The sequence below is a fragment of the Acipenser ruthenus genome, chromosome 15 (genome assembly GCF_902713425.1).
Source record: "Acipenser ruthenus chromosome 15, fAciRut3.2 maternal haplotype, whole genome shotgun sequence".
NCBI lineage: Eukaryota > Metazoa > Chordata > Actinopteri > Acipenseriformes > Acipenseridae > Acipenser > Acipenser ruthenus.
This window is the reverse complement of record NC_081203.1, coordinates 3290799-3316761: the sequence shown is the minus strand read 5'-3', so window position 1 is coordinate 3316761 and position 25963 is coordinate 3290799. Positions and strand designations below refer to the sequence as shown.

Sequence of the window (25963 nt, the reverse complement as noted above, 5' to 3'; positions counted from 1 at the left end):
GACCCCTTTTACCTCTGGAAAGAGCTTCCGTAGGGTGCTTGGAGATCAGGGGGTTCTTCTGATCTAGCAGTGCTCTTATACGACACTCCTGCACCGTACCCGATTGCCTCAGGCATGAATACAGTGCAGCTCTGAGGGGATGTAGAAGACCTGGTAATCTATAAGCTGTACAGCTACAGGTCTTCTGCCGGACCTGCTCTCTCTCCTCCTCTCTCTCTCTCTCTCTGACCTGATCTTTCTGCTCCGCATGGAGCTTGCAAGTACATTATTTGATAAAGTTTCAAAAATCAGACAAGACACACAAATCTACACAGTTTCAGATAAACTCAAGTATAGGTGATTGGATGTTTTTTAGAAGTTGTGGATAAAATAAGTAAAGGCTATACTTTTATTGAAAAGATAATGTTCATGTTACTTTTATATATTGAAGCCTGTGATTTAAAATAACAAAAGGTACTCTCTTTTTAGAGGCAGTGATCGCAGTGTGATAAACATTTTGGTACATCCGACCAAAATAGCATGATTAACCCCTACCTCCAGTTTCCCCTCATGAGATGTGGTTAGTTGACACCCACGCATGTGATACTTCCTTTAATCTAGTAGAGGTGTGTCCCTGTTCTGTTTGCCGGTACTTTCACAGTGAGCATTTTGTTCCAGTTGTCTTGGAAACCTTTAAACTTGCCAAGCATTTCATCGTTGATGCAGTATAATGCCAGCATTTTAACAGTACATGTTCTCACTACTCCATTCACCTCTTGGACTGCTTAAGATATTGATCCATCAAGCCCAGCCCCCTCTGCTCTATACAGCTCAATGGTCATGCCCCTGGCACTGCCACGTTGGTGCCATGCACACTGCACTGGATATGCACTGTACTGGAAGTAGCTGTCAATATTCAGTTTCTGAATTAAAAAACAGCCACATGTGCAAAGCGAATAGCATACCTACTGTAAAAGTATCATGCAGCGTTTGTAGTGTTGGGGTAACATGCTTTAAAAGCTTCCTGACAGGTGCCATGTGAAATCGGTTAGTGGGATTTATTGTTAAGTGCTTTATGGGAAACGACCTTAAGTGCTTTCACACAGTGCATAAATACAGTCTTTTGGGATTGGGTACGGTAAGCACAGCAGCGTGATTGGAAATGCCATTTGTCAAACAGCTACAGTCATTACAGTAATTGAGTAGGGAAGTTAAACTTCAAACAAATCTTATTAGTTGTCACTGTTAAGGCTATAGATGCACTTTTTTTCTATACAACTTTTGTGTCAACAGCAGAAGCAAGCTCCTGGGAATACTACATATGGAATGCCTGAGGTATAAGTAATTCTCCTTCCTTCTAGGTTTTGGCCCCTCGTCCAATACTTCAGTGTTTGGTCAGCAGTCCAACGGGGGCAGTGTCTTTGGCCAGGTAAGTTTTCAAGCACCTGACAAGTGAAACAGATTACTGTGCAGCCTGTGCAAAAAAGCTAAAAACCGCTCCCTGGTTTATGCAGCTGCTCTTAATGAATCCAGAATGTCCTTATAAATGTTTTCCACAGCAATTTTGCAGTTTTCCCATACCTTTACGATGCATTTACCAAGAGTCTAACTTGGTTTGCCGTGTTTTATAATGTGCTTTACAATTCTCGCCTTCACTTTCACTACACTTTGGTACCCTTGTAAAAGGGTGAGTGCGGGTCCCGTCAGGTCTGTATTGGGGTCCAGTGGGTGTCTGGGGCTCTAACTGTGCCTGTGGCTCTGTGTTCCAGCAGCAGGCGTCCTCCGGCGGGGGACTGTTTGGGTCAGGTAGCGGAAATGGAGCGGGGGCAGGAGGAGGAGGAGGAGGAGGGGGCTTCTTCAGCGGTCTGGGGGGGAAGCCCAGCGAGGACGCGGCGAATAAGAACCCATTCGGAGTCGCCAGCGGCGGAGGGTTTGGGCAGACCAGCCAGCCAGGTGAGCGATTAAACACAATGCTGTTTGTCTGAGAAAGGGGCTGTTAGTCCACGTAGCTTGTCTACAGTCAACCAGTACGTGGATGGAACATCTTCAGGGCCTGTCATTGAATTTGAACTCCAGAGTCAATGAAGCCAGAGACTTGAGATTGAGGGCAGTATCTGTACAAGGCATTCATTATTGCACAGGAACCTGCCACAGCAATGCCATTATCACTATTGTGTTCCAGCTTGAATTTATGTCTTTACTTTTACCTCTGTTTGTCTGAAGTAATCACTGTAATGTGCTGAGAGAGTTGGCTTGAGCGTCCCTGTGAAGTGTTTCTTCAGTAAGCCGTGGTTTTAGAACAGGTGTATTGGTTGTTCGTGTCCTCTCTTCCGTTATTGAGTTATAACTGAACTGCTGTCCTCCATAGAGAACGGGCGAGCAGTGTCCGGGTGTTGTATAATCTTTGATAAATGCTTCAGAAGGTGTCAAATATAGTAAATACCAAAAGACGATCTACCCATGGATTGAGTCATTGCACAGGTATGTCGATTAAAATCTACAACCCAATTCTTCTGCTGTGCTGTTCTGCCTGTCATCACACTCCTGCTGAACAGCTCCCAACAACAACGCTTTGTTTCATCTGTCTGACAAGCTGCTAGGATAGACAGGCACCCCGCTCTGTTTCTTTATTGAGTTCCTGATGGATAGCAAGAGATCGATTTGATGAGCAACAAGAGCGCATTTCATTGACTTGGATAGATATAAAAAAAGATGAATGGACGGACTGATTGATTGAATAGATAAATGTAGCATTTTTATTTCTGCACAGTAGCTTTTTATTTTCCTGCTGTCTTTTTTTTTTTTATTTTTTTTTTCTTGGATGAGTGCAGTGGTAGGTTAAGCGTTTGCGTTGCTACAGGTAGGTCTTGTGTTTTGAACCAATCGCCAACCTAACGATCAGCCTGTGAAGTCTTGAGATTGATAAGCCTCACAGTCTTTGATTGATTTGGGGTTATTCTAAATATCAGTTAGTGGTTTGCCATTTTATATTAATGGCTTTTTGGGGAGGGGGATAACTGGTTGTGGATGACCACTTTAATTCCTTCCTATTCCAGCAGGTCTCACTTTGATGCATATTTTTTGTCTTTCTCCCCCCAACCATAGGGGAGGAACAAACTTGCTGATGGGGTGATCCACCACTTCAGTTATTTAGGGAATAATGGAGGATATAAGAATCTTGGCCATGGTCATCTATTTTTGCATGATTTCTCTAATTTATTCAGAACTACTCGTAAAGGTTTGATTGAAACGTTTCTGGAAGTTTTTTGTTTTCATGAAGTTACTCCACGTAACGTTAAAGTAATTCATGGTGACACCTGGTTGACTGAGCTATTGAGGATTATACCTTGGGAGCATTTATGAGATTATATTTCACATATGCTATATTTAGCCTATATCCTTGAGGGACATGATTGTATCTATCTGAAGACGTTGGGAGGCTTTTACTGGGTTCCAGCAGTATTCAGCAAATGCATACAGTGTCACTCACCTCTGCAGTTACAGGGCAAAAGGTAGACTGCAGCAATAGAAAGAGAAACAGTGTTTAAAAATGCAAACACAATTCAGTTTTGCACCATCGAAAAAAACAAAAATGCATCGCTTCTGTTTTAAGAAAGGGATTTCCCAAATGTACAATCTCGACTAAGCGCTGCTGCAGTACAGTTTTGTTTATGCTGATGATGATTACGACCCAACTAGCTCCACCACAGAACAATGTACAGCCCCACAAGCTGTGTCTGTAGGATTTACTGTACGGTTCCCTACAAGCAAAATTTAATCAGGTGTCCGCAAGATGTCTGTACCAACTCGGAGCATTGTAGAAATGAAACTGCATCATTTGTCCTTGATTTGCTTGTCTGAATACGCAGGCTGGGTAATCCATAACAATCAAGGCGACAATAGAGTTGTAATTCTTCTTCTTACCAGTTTGTAGAATAGCTTAGCAGAGATGCGGCAGTTATTCAATGAATCGTTCAGGCACCGAGAGAGACACCCTTGTTGAAATGCTTGCCTGCAGGGAATAAAGGTTTTTACAGTTTTATTCAATTTTTACAACCGAGTGTTTGAAGTTCTATATGGAATGGTGAGTAACCAGCTCTGTATTGTATTGCTAGAGTAGCTGTTTCAATATAGAGAGACTCTGTTTGAACAAGTTGGGGAGAACAAAAATAACCTTTAGTGTTTTAAAATATCCATCTGTCAAACTGCATTGCGGTTTTAGCTGCAGTCAGATACTGTGGTGCACTCTGCTGACCTCCTAGTGCCATGATACTCACAGCAAACACCAGAAGGGTTCAGTTCCTGCACTTTTGCATCACATCTGTGATGAATATATACTTTTTCTTAGTAGAGGACATCCTGTCTGCATAGCAATTGGCTTTCCTTCCTATTCTCAGCAGTGACTAATGATACTTATCAGGCTCTGTTTTATTTAACCGAGGTAGACTTGGTTTCACCAGTGAAATCAGCCAGTGGAAGAAAAATCGGTGAAATACCCCCCCCCCCCCCCCCCCCCCCCCCCAAAAAAAAGTATTCAGTAAAAGCAGAATTTTGCTTTAGTATAAAAACCAGTAGAAAAATACTTTGCGGTACAAACAACAGGGTGTGTGCACACCATACAACTTTTTGTGATACAGCAACAAAAAAATAATAATTGGTCAGTATAAATACATCCTTTAGTATTTTCTAATTGTCCTTGTTTTTAACTTTAATCCATCAGTGAGGGGAAAGTTTGGTCGTCTTCGCCCCTCCCGAGTCAGCGCAGTGGTGAGCTGAGCCTAAAAATAATTGGACACTACTACATTGGGGAGAAAATAACAAAAAAAACTAATTGGCGACCTACTAAAATTAAACCGTGTCAGAAGACTACATTACTGATGTTTCTAAAGTGATGACTCTCTGTGTGATTCTAGAGAATAGATTTTGCTGCAGAATTCCCCCAATTTTACTGAAGGAATGGAAGAAATGTTAATCAGTTCTGCCCATGGTGGCCCCAAGACCCTGTTTGATGCCCAACTCCTGTATTGTCTGTGTCAGATCACAGTCGGATAGAAATCTAAAAAATCAAACCACAATAAAAAGTCTCCTGTTAGGTTAAGGCAGTTGCTCACAAAGTACAATACGTGCAGCAGGAAATCAATCGGCCTCCGGTCAGCTCTTTTGTTGGTGATATTTTATTAAAGATGCTCTGCAGCTGTTAGTTGCCCTCCTGTGGTTGTGGTATTTGAAGAACTGTCTTCTTGTAGGAGCCTACAATACTGCAGTTCCTGCCTTTGACAGAAGATGGTGCTGTTGAGAGTTAGTGGTAGCTTAAAAATGATACAGGTGGGGGAGCTGAACCCTGTCCGGCATTAAAGAGAATCAAACAAATGTGTCCTCTTCCGCAGGAGCTAACAGCCTGTTTGGGAATAGCGGTGCGAAGGGATTCGGGAGCTCCTCGTTTGGGGAGAAACCCAGCGGCACCTTCAGTACAGGAGCCAGCAGCGTGGCCACGCAAGGATTCGGCTCCTTCACCAGCCCGGTGAAAGCAGGTAAGCAGCTGAGCGTTCCTTTCTACAGAAGGATAAACATATTTATGGGTTTAACCAGACTGCAAAAGACACAGCTTTAGTATGCTTGTGCTCATTAAGTGTCATGTTTAAACACGCCATCAATTTATTTGCACTTTTGACTGTACCTGCTACTTTTGCCAAAGATGGCCTGTGCTTTGATATTGATTATGCATCACTTGTTACTGTACCAAGCTGGTTAATTGAAGTCCTTTCTCAGTCATGAGCTTTGCTGAAGGCCACTTATCCAGTCTTGAACACCTCCTTTAGATCAGTGCCCCTTAAATTTTTATTTATTTATTATAAAACAGCAACTAACTTCTCAATAATGGCGGCAAACCAATGCAGCTTAAAAAGCTGTTTGTTCATCCATTGCAGTCTTTGACTGCTGGACTGTGGGTGGATCTAAAGATAGCAGTTGTCTGCCTGGCTAGATCTGCATGCTTCAGCGTGTGTGCGTGGTAAGCGTGTAAGATTACAGAAAGGAAGCGAACTGTGGCTTTGCGGCGCGAACTTCAGCAACGTCTCCTGGTTTCGTTTAAGAGTCTCCAGTGCATTTCTCTTTTGAAACCAGCACGGTGGAGACCTGCTTGATTTAATTGCTGTTCACATCTCGTATACCTCGTAGCTGTTTTGGAGGTTAGCATCTCAAAACAGGACAGGAAAACGTGTGCTTTCTTTTAATGAGAATCGCCTGTGTAACTCGACCCCTTTTACCGTTTCAATTATTTACTGAGAGCTGTTGCAGCAAACGCACTGAAATTTCAAACTGGGTAACTAGCCTGCATGTTCTGCAAAGGCTTGTAGCAGAGTGCCCTGTTTAACTCCCAAACTGGGGAAGCACTCGGAATAACTAACTGATGTCCAACAGGATATCCCTTAAGATGCTGCAGTCATTATTCAAATGGACATGTAGATACCCGATTATGCAGAAATATGCATTACACTATATAAGCAATATAATGAATGTAACTGTGTGTGGTGCTTGCTGCATTGCAGATTTGTGTTGTTTTTTTTGTTGACTTCACACTTTTCCCAATTAATAATTAAAATGTTATACCAGACCCAATAACAAGCATCCATTTTAACTTAATCCTTTTTTTACAGCTGGTTCTTTTACTTGCGGTGTACAGATAGTCTTCCAAAGTTAGACCCTGCAATGTCTGTATCGATACTAGTCTCAGCCTCATCCTGTTCACCTGAATTCCCCATTAGCGGGCCAGGTTAGACGGCACAGAAACTCACACGTGTGGTTTAGGTTCTCATGTGGCTAAATCATTCTGAGCTTGCAAGAGCTGGAGTCTGCATAGCTATGGGCCTCTCACCTTTCCCCCATTACTTTTTTTTTTTTTTTCCCCACAATGGGCTTTTAATGCAGAGTATTATCTAAATGATATTCTCAATTTGCTGTATTATAGGTAATGTTTGCAGATTAAAAAAAAAAAAAAAAAAAAAAAAAAAAACAGCTGTCCAGAGGTACATGTTACCATGATATTCTTAGTCATAAAAAAAAGTTTACGTAGATAGTAGCAATTACAAAGACACTTAAGTTTTCTGCTAATTTAAACATGTTGCATGTTTAAAACACAACATTGTGCTCTGTTTTGACTGTGCTTGCTACCTAAGACTACAGATCACCCTTGCAGTCTTTCCAGACCAATTAAAAACCTTGTGGGATACTTGAATGGGAATTACACAGTTACAAGCTGGGGGGGCACTGAAGCACTGAAACACTTGTGGCACTGCCCTGCCCTGTAGTCTGGAAGCTGAGCTCCTGTGTTTTGCATTCTCCTCTTGTCTAACTGCATCCTGTTCTTGCCTCTGTTTTGCTCAGGTGGCTTTGGTGCTGCTCCGGTGTTTGGCAGCCCTCCTGCCTTCGGGAGCTCTCCTTCCTTCGGAGGGTCGCCAGCATTTGGGTCAGCCCCGACCTTTTCTAGTCCTCTGGGCTCGACGGGAGGCAAAGTGTTCGGTGAGGGGACGGCTGCTGCCAGCGCAGGAGGATTCGGGTAGGAAACCAGGGCAGAGGAGGGCAGCCTCTAGGTGCAGCGTCACATTTTGGATGCTGTGTTTTTGGAAGCGGTATGGGTGGTGGTACAGACAATGAAGACACAATCAACTCTTTCAACAACTGACCACTCAAGTACTGTGTGGAGATGCCTCCAAAGCAGCAGACCAGTTAATCCAATCTAACCTATGCTGTGCTAAAAATGTTTTATAAGACTATACGTTTTACTTTATCCTCAGGGGCCAGGTTACAATGCACAGAAATCCACTTGAGTACAAAAAAAGCACATGTTTTTTTCTTATACGAGTTTTAAGATTATGCACGTATGCGAGAGCCTGTCCTGCTTTTGTGTCTTACTGTATGGAATTGCTTCTAGCAAACATAAGCAAAGTTTTACAAAGGTCAGCTAAGTGCGTGCCTTTGTGAAAGGGGAAAGGGATCATTGACTATTCCTCAGAGTTTGCCACCAGTATCAGAGGAAAGTGGTATTGGAGTTGGAAAATGGAAGCCGTCTCCAGAATGGCCCTCAGTCATGATTTTTTTTTTTTAATACCGCTTCTTGGAAAGCATATGTCCACTGACAGTCTTCCAGGTCTTGCTTATTGAAACTGAAATAAACCGGGATGTGCACCTTTTTATAATTACAGAATACCTGTTAGGGAATAGCGTGACTGCTGTTCAGGAGTAAAGAGTGTGCTACATATGCTAGGTGTATATCTTAAGTGTCTTTTTTTCCAACCTTTTACATGTACAGCTATTATTATCCTGACACTAAGATAGCCAGAGATCGAATCAAAAATGTGCTTAACTACAGACTGTTTAGAGAAAGCTGATTATGTTTTAGCCTGAGAGCAGCCTCTAGAATCACACACACACACACACACACACACACACACACACACAGCCAGAGGTTTAATCCATTGCCAAAACTATTCTAGCCTTTGGCAGAACCAATATTAACAACAGCCAGCCAGCCAAAGAGAGGATGATTACAATTTGATTTTATGTTTCCAGGCTTCCTGTCCCAGTCATGTAATGTTAAAAATGATATATTACTGGAAGCAGTGGATTATGAGAGATAATCCCCTGTCTCCTCCTGCCTTCAGATTAACATAACCCACTCGGCCCTTCTGCTCATGAGGGACTTCAGTCTGGTGGATTATTTTACTGCACATATGCAAGGCTATTGAATGACTGCTAACCAAGAAGAGTTATCACTGGTGCTAGTTTTTTTGGTTTTTTTTTAAGCACAAAGCAAAGAATCATTTGTTCCAGGTATTGAGTCGCTTCCTGTGTGGTGGCTCACATGGCCTGATGGCAACACTGGAACTGATGTCTGTACAAATAAGAAGCAGCAGTTTTTACTTCTATATCATTGTTTTTGAAATATTCTGTTATAGAAATATACAATACAGGCAAATAAACTAAAGATATTCAACAAAAGAAAAGGAAGGACCTCCTAATGCTGACAAGACCTGAAGAAAATGTATTAAAGGATTTGTTTAACAGTGTAAATGTTTCCAAAAGAGTTGCCCACATTGAAAATATCGCTTTGATAGATATTAATTGTGAAATGTTAGGATACCATTTGGAAAGAAGGACTGCCCCCTCTTTTTAAGATCTGTTGCAGCTGAGGAAAAAACCAAGTTGAATCTGTAATTAAGCCCCTTGCTTCTCCCAAGTAGTAGCACATAGTGACGTAGTGGCCAGCCATAAACAGGAAGGGTATAGAGAGCAAGTCAAGAAAGCAAGCATTTCTCCTTATGCCTTTATTGGCATTAAAAACTGTCAGCTAATGCCAAAACCTTTGTCTGCTTGGACAACCTTATCCAAGTTAACATGTTGGTAGTCCAAGATTCGTGCTAATAGGGGGCTGTGAAACCAGAGAAAATATCCGGGCTGCACTCTGGTATCATGAATGAAGTATATCCTTTTAAACTTCCTTCAGGGGCCTTGTCTTGGAGGGGAACTTAAGTTGCAAAGGGTTTTCACTCTTTCTAATTCCCATAGGAACACTTCACATTAAAATGTTTGTCCTGCTGCTGCTGTTTTTTCTTTTTTCCTTTTTTTTTTTTTTAACGTCTGGATTTGTATTTTCTAAGCAGCTTTGCTTCCGCCTCCAACGCCCCGACCTTCGGTAGCCTAGCCAGCCAGAACGCCCCCTCTTTCGGGAACCTGGCCCAGCAGGGCCCCGGATTCGGGGGGCAGCAGAGTACTGGGTTCACTGGGTTCGGATCAACTGGAGGAGGTGAGCAGCTCTTAGCTTGGTCTCTTCATACTGTTTAGTTTCCTAAACCTTTAAATAAATCTATTAAAAGTATTTGAGTTCTTTGTTAAAAATGAAATAAAAAAGGGATTGCCGAATGCAGTCATTCCAAACACAGACATTTCTAATGACAGCAGACCACCTACAGAACTGAATCATATCCTCACTATTCATATTATTAAACAGAGTGAAGGGACCCCAGACTCAGTTGCCAGTGGTTCATAGGGGAATACACATACTGTTAAGGGTGTTTATATTCCACAATCGGAATCCCAAAATGAAGCCAAGTCGACGACGTAGTTTAACATTAGGTTATGTATGTACAATATTCTATCAAAAAGGAGATGCCTGATTTCTGTAATCCACTACTGTGTTGTTTCATTTGAAACTCAGTGACTTCTTTTTTTCAAGCTCCTTTTTTCCCCAATCCCGTCAGAACCTGTGTTTAGGGTTTAGCCTGGACTCCCCTCAAGCACAGTCCGTTGCCTTTCTTCTCCAGCGGCAGGTCAGAGGTGTAATTGTTACCTTTGGGTCCCTGGAGTTCTGTGGGCTCCCTCCTTCCGACTTTATTAACCTGCATCCTGAAGGACAAGCTTTCCTAACACTGCTGCCAAACACCACACTCCTGGGTCTTTGAAACCTATACAGCTGCACCCTTTTACTAAAAAATACAATTGTTGTTTTGTTTGGATTGCTGGTGGGGAGAAATGCAGTGTTTGACACATTTTGTGATAACAAGCTGGCTGCATAAATGTGTTTGTAACTTACGTTAGTTAAAACAAAACAAAAAAAAGCTTCATATTGCGAATCTACTCAAGCTGTTATGAATTTACTTTATGTATTTTTGTTAATTTGATTTAGCTTCCTAATATGAAGGTTTTTGCTATTGCAATCAATAAGCTAACCAATTTTTTCTTTCTTGTGTTGTGTTTTTTTAGCATTTGGAAGCAGCGGGTTCAGCTCCTCCAATCAGTAAGTATCTCTTTTGGAAATCAGGTATTCACACAAAAGCCACCAGTATATACACTATTGTGGTTTAAAATGCTAATGGTTAAAGACCAGTAAATGCATACAAATCCTCTCTTTGACATTTCACTGTAATAAAGACGAAGCAGTCAAACCTTGCTAGATGTGACTTCTGGGCTGCAGTCACTTTGGCCCTGTCCATATTAGCTCAAAACCGGGTTCCCTGAAAACCAGCCCAGCAGAGTTAGAGCGTCCAGATTGCAGGTATGAAACTGGGATAGTTTAACCTGGTTGTTGTCTGCCCACAACAAGCACTACTGAACTGGATGCTAAAAGCAGCAATACAACAAGTAACGTTCATTTTTATTAAAAGTTAACTTTCCTGTCAGAATCGCGTTACTGTTTACTACCTGGATCTTTCAATCTATGCAGTCTCATACAGCTCAAAGCAGTATGGCATTTTGGAGGATACCAGAATCAAACTGTAGCACACTTCACATCCAGCTTTACATGTTAACTAACCCGATTTTTCAAACTCGTTTTTTGAACACGGTTACAAATCGTGTTTTAAACACAGTTTGAAAAGACTAATGTAGACAGGGCCTTAGTCGTGCTCCTAATCTATGCCTGCCCTAAGTGTGTCTCTGTGTGGTAACGGCTAATCCCTTTCAATAGCACATTTTAATATCTTGTATTCATCGCCTGACTGCTCTTTCCTGTGTTTCTTAATGAACACTTTGCTCATTAAGCCTGATACGATATGCACAGCATCGGCATACATTGCGGTTCTAAATCTTGCGGATCAAATTAATTTCAAAACTCGTGTCCAGTAAAACAGCATCACACAATATCGGTTTCAAGCAGGTTGAGAAACTACATCAGCATAAATACAGGCTCATCATCCTTTCAGACTTTTCATTTGGTTGATTTTTGTTTTCCCAGATCTTCTCAATCACTGGGCGGTTGGAGAAGTTAGATTTTATAGAATCTGCTGTCAGCCACACAACTGTGCGCCAGCCTCTGCAATCTGCAATCAAGCTCTAAAAAGCTACTGCTTATTGACCACAATTTCTGTTCTGAGTCACAGCTGCAAGGGAGCTTGTGCTTTGATCATGCAGCATGCAGTCAAATGAAGCTTGTAATAATTCAGGATTGAAACAATAAGAGATTATCACGATTTGTTTTTGCTCTTTATTTATTTTACTGCAAATGATTATTGATGCATTATCAGTGAGAATAGTGTTTCTGACAGTCATCTTGAACTGAAAAGGATCAGCGCCACTGGTACAGGGCGTCTGCTAAGAAATAAATAATAATAATATAAGGGGCGTCTGCTAAGAAACAGAGAATCACGGCTGTATCTCCAAGCATGCCGTGGCAAATTAGTGAACATCTCAGATTAGTGTGTCCGCCACCAGACAAAACCCCTTAAAGGGTAGCTGGAGGGACTGATTGTTGTGATGAGCATTCCTATGGAGAGATAGCGCTCGACAGTGTGCGGATGTCTATGTAGGTGCATTGCTAAAGGGGAAAGAATGTCTATTATGGTGTGCACTTAAAGAATGGAGTGGCCTGTGTCGTGTTCTCCTCAACTGTTTGCTCTCGGGGATGTCTATAAATAGGTGTTTGCTAGGAGCTGTCTCTTGAACCTCACATCTTGGCTTTGTTGCAGATTGATAGCGACCATGGCATAGCTACGGCTACTCTGTACCTTGCATTGCTAAAGGAGAGGAGAGGGGGGTGGGGGGGTCATGTTTCTGACATGCAGGTTAACAAGCTACTTACAGTCTAATACGCAAGCAAAAATATTTATTGTTAAGGTTTTTGTATACTAGGTAATGTGACCTTTAAAATGTGCAATCCTCTGAATCAGTTTGTCTCAGATATAATTTATTAATTGTTTTTTATGCTTTTTGGGGCAATGCTCAATAAATGCTTTATATGTTTTACCAAAAGAAGTCTGTAGCATTTCTTTGCCAAGAGTTTTAATAACTTTTTTAAAAGGAAATCAAGAAAAAGTCCTGTTTATTGAAGTTTTGCTTACTGAGTTAACAAATACTTTTTCTGACTTCAATAAGTTTTTTTTTAAATGCTGCTCCGAGTGGAAACTTCAATTCTTTGCCACTTCGTTTCAGTCGCTTGCAAGACCTCCTGTGCTGATGGCTTCAGTTATACATTGTCTACTGAGTGAAAATGTAATACACTTCAGGATTAATTCATAAATAAATTAAAGCACAATTGTATGAAGATTTTAACTAGAAAGCCATACTTACTGATTCCTTCAAGATTTATTGCATGCTCGTTTGAACGCGATGCCTCAATTCTGTTCAGTTGTGCTCCTCTATTAACGATGCCCAGTTGCATGTAGTGTTGCTATTAATAGGGGTTTGTCGGCATGAGTGTAATGCAGCCTTGCTTGATAGTGTGAGCCGATGCTTCTATTTTTAATACCTCTTGCAACACTTTTGGAAATGCCTGTATTGACTTTTTAATATAATGTTACGTTAATACATCTGAAGCACTGATGGGAGGTGTAGCCATAAAATTAAATGAAAGATCTACTGCAACGTTTCCAATCCAATGTTTAGTAACGACTGAAATAAGCCCACATGTCTGTGTTCTGGAATGCTGTTTGCGGTAGTTGCATTTAGGCAGTGCTTTGACCGTGCAGCATTCAGTCAAATGTTGACTGCTAGAGAATTAGAAACTGCTAGCTTTATGAAATCTTACAACAACCTCTTAAATATTTTACATCGTTTTGATATGTTTGTTGATTGGCCATAGAAACCTTGTCTGATTTGCATTGTTACCAAACATCTGACTGGCCGCCTTATCCAGTTCACACAATAACAAACCAGTCCAATCTCAGACGCCACAGTGACCTTCATAGCACATGTGTCTGTTGGTGCCAGCTATTGGCTTTTTTAAATTTTTACAATCACATTGCTACCATGCTAAAGGTACACTAGCCTTGCAGCTGTTAGCTCCATGGGTGCCTAATTCCAGTTTATAAATAACAATTCTTTTAGACAGCCCCTTGAGGAGGAATTGTTGGCATTGTTTAAACGCTTTTCCTTGACCCTGAAAAGTTCTCCTGAATGATTCCCGAGTTTCAGAAGTGACAGCGTCTGGGTAGGCAATGGAAGGGATGAGAGCCCTAGCCTGTGGCTTTAGATTTAGCTGCAGAACACTTCACCCTGTCAGCAACGCCCTGACACCTCTTCAGTTTCCGCTGTTAATCTCTGATTTCATGTGTTGCTGATGGCCAGAAAATGTGCAGATTGACTGAATAAAAACAGATTCCTGGTAAACTGATTGTGACCTCCCCACCAAATCTTCACACAACCTTCTCCCAAATTCCCAACACTTTTTTTTCTTTTTTTAATTACATTCATTTAATTTTAACCCGTGTCCCTGTTGGCTAAGGGTCGTTACTAAGAGCAGATCAGGCAATCTCGCTGTGCACCACAAGGAGAACAGAGATTTTTTTTTTTTTTCCTGATTTGCAGTTCATGCATTTTACAAGAATGATCAGAACCTTCTCGGAAAACATCAAAACAAAGCAAAAAAAGTCAAGTCTTTGATCTCTTGAATACCAAGCGCTTTGTTACAGCTGCGTCTTGAGTTTTATTGTATCGCCTCAAGTCACTGACCGAAACTAAAATTGCTTAAACTGACCAAGAAACTAAAATGACTTCACTCCATTTTGCATTATCATGGCAAGTCAATATCAGGCTTGGCAGACCGGCACAAACGCGGTATGATTGTACTCTTGTATGTATCTGTCTGTCTATCTGTCATCTTTTTGTTGCTAATTCTGGTGTCAGTCACACCAATGGTGCTTATCTTTCTGGAAGTACATTTTAAATGTTTTTTTTTTATTATTCTTATTATTTTTAAATGTGTTAACATAATGTTTGCTACCCTGTTACATCTACAAAGTAACCTGCTCACTTCCTGTATAAAGTGAAAGCTCACTTAGCCAAGGTAAGGAATGTCAGATCCTAGCACGAGAAGCCACGAACGTGGAGTGTTACCTCGCCAGCAGCAAACAGTGTAGACAAATAATGTTATTGCACAAATATGTGGAGATGAATGTGTCACTTTAGTTGATCTCCACAGTGTTCCAACACTTCAATGCCGTGCCCTGCAGCTGCTTATGTTATTCAGTGTGATTTATTACAGTACAGGCACTTTGGTACTTTTAAAAGACCAGTTTCTGCTAATATTGAATTGGGATGATGATTTTTTTTTTTTGTTTGTGTCACATTTTGTGTCGCATGTTCTCAATAGTCCCTTTTTGAACCCTGGGTGTGACATGTACAGTAAATGCACTTTGCTCAGATGTGGGCCGAAAAGCTACTTGTAAGTTTTTAGAACTATTCTGCCTGATTCACTTGACAGCCAGTTCACTCTGGGAATGGGTTGGGAGTGGTGTAATTTTACCAGCACACTCCAGGATGTTCAGATATGGTCCAAAGTCCCCAGGCTTCGGCTGTAAACAAACCTTTTGGCATGCAGATACTGGACCATATTCAAACACCCTGTTGTGTGTTACTGCTTTCATAGTGAATGCGACCCGAGCCTGCATATCCCTTGTGTTTTAGTTTTTTTCCTCCTATGACCTATAATAATTGTCTCTAAAACAAAATAGTGTTACTGCAGTGTATGGGACTCGGTAACTGTTTTAATGCCTTACCTATTGCATACGAGTTAAAAGGACACATCAGTACTACTGCAATGTTACACTGCTTCCAAAATCCTGCAGCACCTCAATGAAAGGGACCTGTGCTGCACAGCTTGTCAGTCAGGTGGACGCTGATGTTTGGTATCTGATCTGCAGTGCCATGTGTCCACATGCTCTTTATCCTGCTGGGGTTTGATTTATCAGTGTGTTGGCGATGCTCCAGGCAGCAGGGTGAAAATGATTATAGGTGATTTGCAGAGATTGTGTCTGGGTTGCTACCAAGCTTTTAGAGAAATTACTGTGATCTTGCGTTTTGAAGGATGGGTGCGTGGAGGCTGCCGATTTTAGAGTTTAACAACTGTGTGTCTCTCAAGTGTTGTGGGAGGGGGGCTCCTTGTTTAAGAAGCCGAGATGGAACAAATTCCAGCTGAGCTAGACCTAAAATAGTGTGGTTCAATATCTGTCTGTGGTGATGGCTTAACCCCCCCCCCCAGTCACAACATCTATGCACTCTTGATTTGAGCTGCTTAGCGAAATTCGCTTGAAAATGCACCCCATAGGGAGTTGCCTGCAAAGTTGTCTGGTGTTACAAGATCTGAAGTGAGATTGTGTACACTAGGTGTAAACACAGCATACAAGCAAATGTGGCATTTCTGTTATCAAGGTTTCTCAGAAAGTTGTAGGGGTGCCACTAATGCATTTCATGGCCATCACATGCCTCCCAGGAACTTGCAGGAACTGAGATGCATTAGTGGTGCCCTCTGTATCCATCTGAACTACTTTTTATTCACCGGCATACCGTATAGACCAATGCATTACTAAATTGAAATGTAAATAATTACCACTACACCATTCTTAAATGTGGCAAATAGGGTTAGAAGCAATATCCTTTTTGATGAAACAGCAAGTCTGTCAAAACGCTATTGCTTAGCCTATCGCACTTTTGCAAGGGAGGGAGTCTGTACAGTCATGGGAAAGGATAGCACCCACGAGGCATACAAACGTCTGGAACAAGTGCAAGATTTCTACAGTGTGCAGTAAAATATTTCCCAAACTCTATCCAAAGGAAAACCACCGATAACATATCGGCCAGTCTTTTTAACCCTTTGCTGCAGGTAAGGGGACTACACAGTAGGTCTTTTAAAATCTTCACTTTATTTCAACTTGGATATCGAAGATGCTAGTGTTGCTTCACTTTCTCCTTTTTCTTGAGATTCTCCCAATGATCGTCTTCTTTGCCAAACTGTTCATGTGCGTGTTCTAAAAATGACAACTCTCCAAGCAGGTGTTACGCCAGAACCTTGCAGCCTGCCTACACCTGGAAGGGGCAAGGTTAAAAAGATCTTGCAAAGAACCAGGGTGTTCTGTTCACACTGTGCACTGTTTAACGCATGCAAAAGCTTGCAAAGGAGGAATCTGTTTTATAATACAGGGTTGGCTGAATTGATGTGTGAAATGGCATCTGATGCTGATCATAAAGGGGATTCGTTTTGTAGATTCTAACATGATGTCTGTTACTCAAGTGTGTTTTAATGGGTTTTAGGCCAGCTGGTGATTTTTTTTAAAAAAAAAAAATTTTTGACTAATAAAGCAGAAGCTTTCAAAACCACCTTCATCGGGTGGATGATGGAACACTGCGGATACTCTCCTGAATATTATTATTGAAACCTGCTGAATAAAATTGCGTTCTGAATGATTAATTTTATTTATTTTTATTGAATGGTAAGAAGTTATTTTGATTGCAGTGTAGTGTTTTAATGTACTAAAAGGGCATGAAAAGGGGCTTTATATAACTATGGATATGCAGTGTTAGGTATTATTTGTAGCGTTGCATTGAAGGCCATGTGGGCTGTTCTGCTAAACACATGGCATGTTGTAGCCAATTCATTAGGCTTCACCTCCTGAACAGTGATCTGCAGGCTACCTGTACAATTCTGATGTATCAAAACCTGCGGATTTGGAGTCAGTACAGATTTAACAGTCAATCGACCGACATGTGTTACATTTCTATATCGCTGTGACATTTTTTTTATTGAATATCAATAATGCAGATACTTGCAAGCAGATATAGATTGTCTCGTAAACATGTGGAGTTGATGTACAAGGAGTAGTACTGCTGTCCATGTGCAGTTACATATGAGAACCATGCACAGTACAACAGCCTGGGCAATTATAACATGGCTCAACTGTGGACAATTAAATTGTGGCAATGAATGATTCCCACAAATAAAAGTACAGAAAGTAGCATTTTATTTTTCCAGGAATAGGTTTCCTATGGAACCTATGCCTACTGTCTAATGTTTTTTTTTATGCTTTTCCAGATTGGGACAAAGATGGACATAACTGCAATAGGAATCAGCATTGATTTATTTTTTATTTTTTTTGTATTTGTAACCCTTTAAACAAAGCACATAAATAAAGATCCAAAATGTCAAATAAAACAAGTCGCCGAAACAGAAATATGTGGTTGTACTGTTCACCTTCTTAAACACCATGGGCATGCTCTTTATTAAAAACAAATACGTGTCTCCTCTCCGCCACTGTCGCTGACAAGGCGATCGTCAAACCCACTGCATGTGGGGAGGGGATTCTGTGATGGGATGAACTGCAGATTTATTATTTCATTTGTATGTAATGTTTTAAGACGCACAGGCAAGGTGAGGAGATGTAAGATACCCTAATGATGAATTATAGTGTCGGGTGATGTGTAGAAACAAGCCCCTGTACTGTTTCAGAATACTAGAAGTGCATGGCAAAGTACCAGACCAGTGTTCAGAAGATACTTGTAAATAGTTGATATTTCCATTAACGTGTTACAGCCTTAAATAATTGACTGTAAAATGTTTTTTGTTATATGGTAACAGGAATGCACACATTTAATCCAGCTGTACGAGATGACTTGCGCTGGACCCATTTTTTTATGTTTACAGCATTTAACCAATATGTCTCGGCAAACAAATATGATCAACTGTGGATGTATGTGAATTACTGGATAATGGGTTCTAATTTATTGACGTTATTGAATTTAAGGTCAAAATAAAACTTAGAGTACACCTGTTGCTTATTTACTTTTTTGCACCATAAATGTGTTTTCATACTGCACGTCCCTTATTTAAGTTGGGATATTTTAACTTAAATAAAGGGCTGATTTACATGTAGGGCTCTGTTCCATGCCGAGTAACTGTCCTCGCTAATACAGCCTAGTTAGAGCTTCCCAGGATCTTTCCAGCACAATGCCAGTCTTCAATAAAACATACAGAGCACCCCATTTCTTCCTGTCATTTTTGCAGGGTGACGGTGCTTCTGTCTGAAGCGCACCCTGCCACTGTCTCCCTTGTATAAATATTAATAGAAGGAAATCCATTTTTAATAGAAGGAAATCCAGTAGAATCGTTCAATAGGACAATGCTGGCTGCTTATCTCTCCGCTTCCATCAAAACCCCAGTCTGGTGATTTAAAACGTCTTTAAATCCAAATCTTTTTTTTTTATTATCACTTTAATATTGTTCATTAGAACAAATTTTCTCAAAAGAAGGATTTAAGTGTTCAAGTGGATTAGTAAGAGCAGGGGAGATGAGAGGATTTTTCAGAAGAATTGAAAAAAATATATAAGGGAATATTTTATTACTTATTTATTTATTGATAATGTTGAAACCAGCTCTATCTCCTCATACACAAGACAATTGATGCCTCACATCTAAGACCTGTGCCGACTCGCTCAGTGCAGTGAATTCAGTTTTAAATCTGAAACCGTAGAGAAAGTAGCATAGTTAGCAAATCAGAGACCGGGTACCCTTTGTAAATTTGAAGGAATTGAGAACACTCATACCTTGCTCCTCGAGATCTGTATGATCGCTAGGTACGGTATCTAAAACCATTCCACTGTTGCTACAGGTTACTACTGCTGTGGGCCTGTCTCTTGTCTGCTGCTTGTTTTATTCAGTCAGGAATTCGAAGGAGGTGGGTATTGTCCAGTGCCACAGACTGCAGCACTTCAAGCCTGCATTACAGTTATAGACCAGGACAGATGGCCATGGTCTGGTTGCCAGCTCTCTTCGGGGCAAATAAATATAGCCATCGCTGCAGGAATGCCCAGGAACTCCTCTGAAGGGCGGTTTTAGTGTTTAGGGGCACAGCTCGCAGTCTTCACATGACCTCTGTGCAGTGCAGGGTGCCATAGTATTTATGAGTTGAGGGTGAGACGGTTCAACGCGTTTCAGTTCAGTTTTAACCACCAGTCGTTCAACCCAGATCTGGCTCAACGAGTCAAACCGACGACCAGGAAGTTCTTTTAAGAGCCGTACCTAAAATAAAATGTCACAGACGAGAAGGTAAAAAAATAAGTTCAGTTAACTAAAACGTAGAAATTGAAAATACAAAAGAGAAAGAATACGCTGAGGCCGTAACAGTAGTTTTGTATTCATTAAACATGTTTGCATTAAGCGTATTTAAACACCTACATTTTGCGGCATTTTGACTACCAAAGAATAGTACTGGTTGTCCTTGCAGTCTTTTCAAAAACACGACCTTGAATAGGATGTTTCACCGCTAAATCAAAAGAGCTACATGGTGGAGCTGGACAGGCACTCAAACTGAACTCGAGAAACATCACTCACAAAGCAATTTATTTGCTGTTTCTCTGACATGTTTTGATGAACTTTACAGATGAACGTGCTTGTAAAGGATCTTTATAGCAAGGTAATCTGACATGGGACATGCATACTGTATACGGTGATGGGACTCTTAAAGCTGTCAGAATTTAACAGGCAAGCTGACACTGCACTCTGGTTGTGTTATTTTTTATTTATTTATTTTTTTTTTTTTATAAAGCTTAGTCAAAAACCTTCGAATTTGTAAAGGAAAGTACATTTCTATTTTAAAAACTTAAAGAAAAGCTAAATTATGTATAACAAAGTTTAGTGAAAATTATACAAATGCTACTAACAGGTAAGACACTTAAGATGTGTGCGTGTAAAATTAACCATGTGATTCTCAGGTAAGTTGTTTTTTTCACATTTATGGCTGTAAAGGTGTATTGTGTACTGCTTACTACTAAATGTCAAGTACTATTTCAATGCTTGATTGTTAGATAGCAGTTAATTGTTAAAGGCAATTTAATTCAGCAGATTTTTTTTAGATTTAAGTGATTTTAAACGTTTACAAAAAAGAAAATGAAACATGCCTGCATTACACATGACAGCTAAAAAAATAAATAATTCAACACTGTAAATCCTCATCTTGATTTAAATGGGTCTGTCTTCAAACACCTTATTAAATGGCTTACAACATTCATACCTTTTCCTCTTGAAATTCATTCATTTCAACTTCAAAATCTTTTTTCAGGGAAATAATGTTTATTTTTTTTTTATAACTATTGTTAAATAGTTACATTCATTAAATAGGTCAAGTCCACCCAAGAATGCTGCACTTGTACCCTGATAGCGAAGGCTACTTTCAAAATGACAATGCACGCATCATCCTTGGCAGAATTGTGTGTGGCCACAAGATCTCAATCCAGTGGAGCACGTTTGGGGCGGTCCTGAATGACTCCTTCGTTAGCACTGTCCGCAGCAGTTGAGGAGCAGTGTGGGAGGAGTTCCAGTACAGTGCTGTGGTCGCTGGCTTTGTATGCTACATTCTGGGGCACTAACATTGCTGATTTGACACTGATTTGAAATGCATGGTGGCAAACATGATTACACTGCTGGAGGAAGGACATTAGAATGTGCTGAGATTTGCTCGAACACTTCCACAAAACCGTCGGTGGTATGCTAAAAGGTTTTTGAATGTCAAGGGTTTTTTTTTTTTTTTTTTTTCATTAAAGGAATCAAGAGTACATCTGCATTAAAAACACCATTTGGCATCTAACCAAAGTCAAGATCATTTGTTGCGTCGTTTTGCCTCCCCGTGTTGCTATGGAGCCTATTGAAATGCTTACGTGAAATCAGAAAAATGCATTTTTGTTCTGCGCGATACAAATTAGTCCAGCATTTTCAAAGCCCTTCTAATTCTATTTAGACCGGATCCTCTCTCGTCATAGACCCACAACCAATTTAGACCAAAATTCAAAGAATTGATTGTATTAGCCAGTAGCTGACCTAGTAAAAGGGTTGGCTCATGGAGTGTAGGTAGTCATGGAAACGTGTTTGGAATCCTGTTGCCTCCAAATTGCCAAATCTTGGCTGGGGACTGCCATATGATCGATGGAGGGCAATAGGCTTGGGATAGGCTTAAATAATACAAATGATATTGCATTGCAGGGATAGAATACCCATGCAAAAAACTTGTTTTAAAAATCAGTACCCACCATACCACAATGCCGCATGTTTTGGGAGATTATTCTTAATAGTAATGTAAACCAATTATAAAAATAGCTGAGAAATGCTTTCCTAAAGCACGCTATCAAACTTATTTTGTAGGTGTGAGGTTAATGCTATAGACCTGTGGCTTTTGGGGTGGTACTCCTACAATGCGGTAGTCAATTAACTGCACCCCTCTTTGCATTTGTGCAGTCAGTTATCTACAAAATTAGCTTTCCATTTGCAAGTGCTTCCACACTGTTTCCACATTGCCCCTTGTTGGCAGCTGAGTCTGCAAATTACAGGGGAGTGTTGTGGTTATGCTAATGCATGCATTACATTAAGATTTGCTCTAATGCTGATAAAGTATTACTGTAACTAAACCAGTGGTTGGGGACAGTTGTTGCAGTATGACTCTGTGTGTGTTTTACCCAGCCTGGATCACATCTCCACACTGTGGAACAGTCACTATGAGAGGAATTCGGAATTAGTCAATATTCTAAATATATGGATTCCGAAAAGGAATTCTCAATTCCCTATTTACACAACAGTGGGATTCGGATTCCTCTTCAATTACCTGATTTACATACATCTGAGATCAAGCAATAAGAAACATTTTGGAAAAATCAAATGCTCTTTTTCACAATATAGACAAGTCTGGTTCCAAGTTCTACCCACCATTCATTAGATACACAGTTCACTCATTCACTATTGCAGAAAAAAAAAAAATTCTAATGAGGAAGATTGAGTACTTAGAAAATAGTCTTACAGCACACACTGGAGTCGAGGCAGCTGATCTAGATAGTGGCGGATACTAAATACCATCCAAATAACTCTCTAGTGCATTTCTGTACAGAAAAACAGTTGAGATGTCCTGTGATTTTAAAGGATGGTGGTATTTGGACCTCATTTAATTCTATGTAATAAGCCAGTCTGTTGTGTCGTTTCACTGATTTGATTGGTGAATTGATAGATTGCTTGTGTGTTAATCTAGTGAATAGTTCTTCTCTCTGCTGAGAGGGCGTTGCAGATTCCAGTTGGAGGGCGTGTGCATGCTCCAGATCTCTTTTTTCAACATGTTTTTAATGAATATTATTGAATTAGGTTTGCAGCGTCCCTACAGCACTGTCCCTACACCGACCCTCTTGCTATCCTGAATTTTTTTTTTTTTTTTTATCCTTTGTGTTCCAGAGTAGATTTTTAAATCTGTAGAGCTTTTGAAAATCCAGGCAGGGGGGTTCATATAAAACGAGCTTTAGCGCTTCAGGTCCACATGTGCAATTTGGTTGTGTGTGTATTGTGTGTGGTGGTCCTCCACAGTCCAATCTAACACCCCTAAGCTAATATATTAAAGCTTGTGTGGAACATCTTTCATCATAGCACTACAGAGTCAGGTGGCCAGGAATGGATAGACTGGGATTACATCTGAATTATGATGTCCTTAAAAGTGCTTTTAAAGAACTACCAAATAAAAAGATAAATGTACAAAAAGGCGAGGAAGATAATGGATTTCTTGGGCAGTTTAGTGTAACATAATCTCAATTACCAGTGTCTTTATTATATTTGGCACTGGGTAGCTAACAGCTGTAGAGAAAACACAATAAGTCAGACTTATTCATTGCAAAATATTAAGAAAAAACATTTAAGGCTTGAAATAACTTTAAAGAGTAATAACTTATAGGTTACATACCCAGAGACTTTGAGTGGACATGTTTAAGCAACAGATGAGGCCATTATTGTCTGATAGTTGGCCGCTATCCAATGATGAAGGATTAATGTGATTTGAAAGTGGTATACAGAGCTTTTAATGTTATATTAACCATTTCAATCTCTAATTTACAGCTTCATTCGCCTTTTCCTTGCTTCTTTAAAATCTTTTCTTTTCTATTAAAGTTCTGTGGTCAACTGCGGTGTGATAGTGCCCTGCAATGGAGCTTCCTGATTGGTGGATGAAAGTTCTGAGCGTTCTAATCATTTATATGACATTCTACAGAAGCTTGCCATTTACAACTGCTACAGAAGCTAGAGATGTGTTAAGAATGCTAATCTACGGAGCACTGTGTGCAGACTGTGCTTGGAGTGGATTCGATTTCTGTGCTGGACCATTGTTGGCTGGGAGCACGTATTGACTCCAAAAAGGGGAATGTAATTGAAAAAGCCTGTAGCTGTGGAGCGTCTGACATCCAGAAGGGTCTGTCATTGTGGTGTGACAGCGACATGTGAGAACCGTGTGGGACAGGTTGTGATTGCTGTCCAGATGGGAAATGTGTGGAATGCACAAGTGGAAGAAATGGAGCTTGTGGAAGTTTCAGAATTATTGATCTGAAAGTTAAGTGCAATCGAACAGGATTTAATAAAGAGCTCTCTGCGTGTACAATATCACAGACTGGGAGATAGTGAGACGGATCAGGGGCCCTTTTATTGTTTTTGGTATCCTCAATCCGCAGATAATTCACAGATCTTTATTGCTCTGCAGTTATTTGAAATTCTGTAGAAAGCTGTTTGCGTTGCTATTAACTGAACATACAGCTTCTTTCACAGAGTTTTGTGATCAGCTGAGAATTCAAACTTCACAGTTTTTCCAGAGCTGGAAATATTGAGTGTTCTGCTAACATTTTTATCAATGTAAAAGGAGAATATTTCAATAGTACCGAGAGGTATGGCAAAAGGTTAACTGTGCAGAAGGACTCTGTTTGCTAATTGATTTGTAATAGGTATATGGTAGGTGCACTGCATTTGTGTTGAATGTCTTGTTTTGATTGATACAATAGTAGATAGAAATAATACAACGATAAGCTTGTTAGGCAAGCAAGATAGACTCGGATCATGTGTACATTAATTCAATTTCCTGGAAATGTTAATAGGGTCAAAGCGGGAAGCATCCTTGGTGCAAGGTAAGGCTTTGATGGCTAAACACTGGGAGCCATACACCTCCTGTATAATTACAAAACAGAGATCATTTACAAGAATTGCATCTGACTCTGAACAAATTGAGTATGCTGCCTTTGTTGCTGCAGAGAAGAGCACTGCTATGACAATGCCCAAGGGTGAAAGAAGGCACAGTGTGTGTCCCACTGAATGCACGATGTTCAGCGAATTGAAATGAACTTAAAGCTGAAGTGTCCTGCAATCACTTTCAGTTTTTCTATCATATTGTTTTTATTCCCTAATGGCAGAGACATATAACCAGACTCCTGTTTGTACTTGCAGCAGTAAGAGGTGATTTTATTTTTAATTATGTTTTTAGAAATTTTGAAAACTGTTATGTGAACTCTAAGGTGTTCAAGGATTTGCCATGTCGAGACTTGGGGAGGTGGAGGTGGGGGGGGGGGGGGAGGAACAAGTCTGCTAAATAAACAAATAATAACATATATCTTCATTGTAAAGCTTTAGGCTTGAATGTGTCACGCTAGTTTTCCAAATGGCGTTTTTGTTATTTTGCATTTTACAGGAAATTTACGCCAAGAGATGTGATATATTTACCGCACTGAATTTACGACGTCTCTGTCCTGCAATAATCTCTGCTCGTGCGCCTTGGAGATGGAGCCAGCCATGAGAGTGGTAGCGAGACACGAGATTGGATTTCATTTTATGAGGGCTTACAATCTACTGATGGACAGCCACCAGGCAGCTGTTCAAAATGCAGGTCTTGCGTTATATAAAAAGAACTGGATTTATTTGACATCTGTAGAAATGAAATGCGCTGTATTAAGGTGGTATAAATGTCCCTTTACCCCTGAAATCATCTCTTCTTTTTCCAATACCTTCCAATGGGATAGCCGTATAATACCTGTGCAGTACCATGATGAAAATCTAACAGAACCATTAACAGACTTACCATTGCAAAAATGGCGACTGCATGAATAACCGTTAGATGATTCATTTAAAGAAGCGCTAAGATAGGTGTGGACCAGTATCTCGCATATTGGCCGGTGAGGTGAGACTTCAGCCAAGGCTGGATGATGGGACCCATTGACCCCTCCACAGAGAGATGCAGCTGCACAGGAGGAATCGATATTCACAAGGTAAGGTCCAGGTCTACTGGGGTAAATCAATGAGGAATTAAAGAGGTGCTGTCGCCTCTAGAATAGCAGCAAGCCTTTCATGAAAATGTTACCATTGGGGTGCCATTATACCAATGGCAGCCTCGTTACCACCTTTGTGCTACCATTGCCCTTCAGTACAGAACCATTGCATTGCCACTGTAGCTCC

The 25963-nt window shown here is 40.5% G+C and overlaps 1 protein-coding gene across 6 annotated transcripts in view; it reads left to right on the top strand.

The window, feature by feature from the left end:
* Positions 1-18505, top strand: part of LOC117422209 (nuclear pore complex protein Nup214-like) — a 37107-nt gene extending 18602 nt beyond the window's left edge. For 2 of the 6 annotated variants that reach the window (XM_058986880.1, XM_058986877.1), the window contains exons 30-36: positions 1341-1408; positions 1749-1932; positions 5367-5510; positions 7363-7534; positions 9636-9781; positions 10738-10771; positions 11708-12714. In XM_058986880.1, the coding sequence (XP_058842863.1) occupies positions 1341-1408; positions 1749-1932; positions 5367-5510; positions 7363-7534; positions 9636-9781; positions 10738-10771; positions 11708-11741 (782 nt within the window). In that variant the 3' untranslated portion in view covers positions 11742-12714. Of the gene's footprint in view, positions 1-1340; positions 1409-1748; positions 1933-5366; positions 5511-7362; positions 7535-9635; positions 9782-10737; positions 10772-11707; positions 12715-17773 lie in introns of those variants that run through there. The other 4 variants (XM_058986882.1, XM_058986881.1, XM_058986879.1 and 1 more) reach the window with 4 other exon arrangements.
* The last annotated feature ends 7458 nt before the right edge of the window (positions 18506-25963 follow it).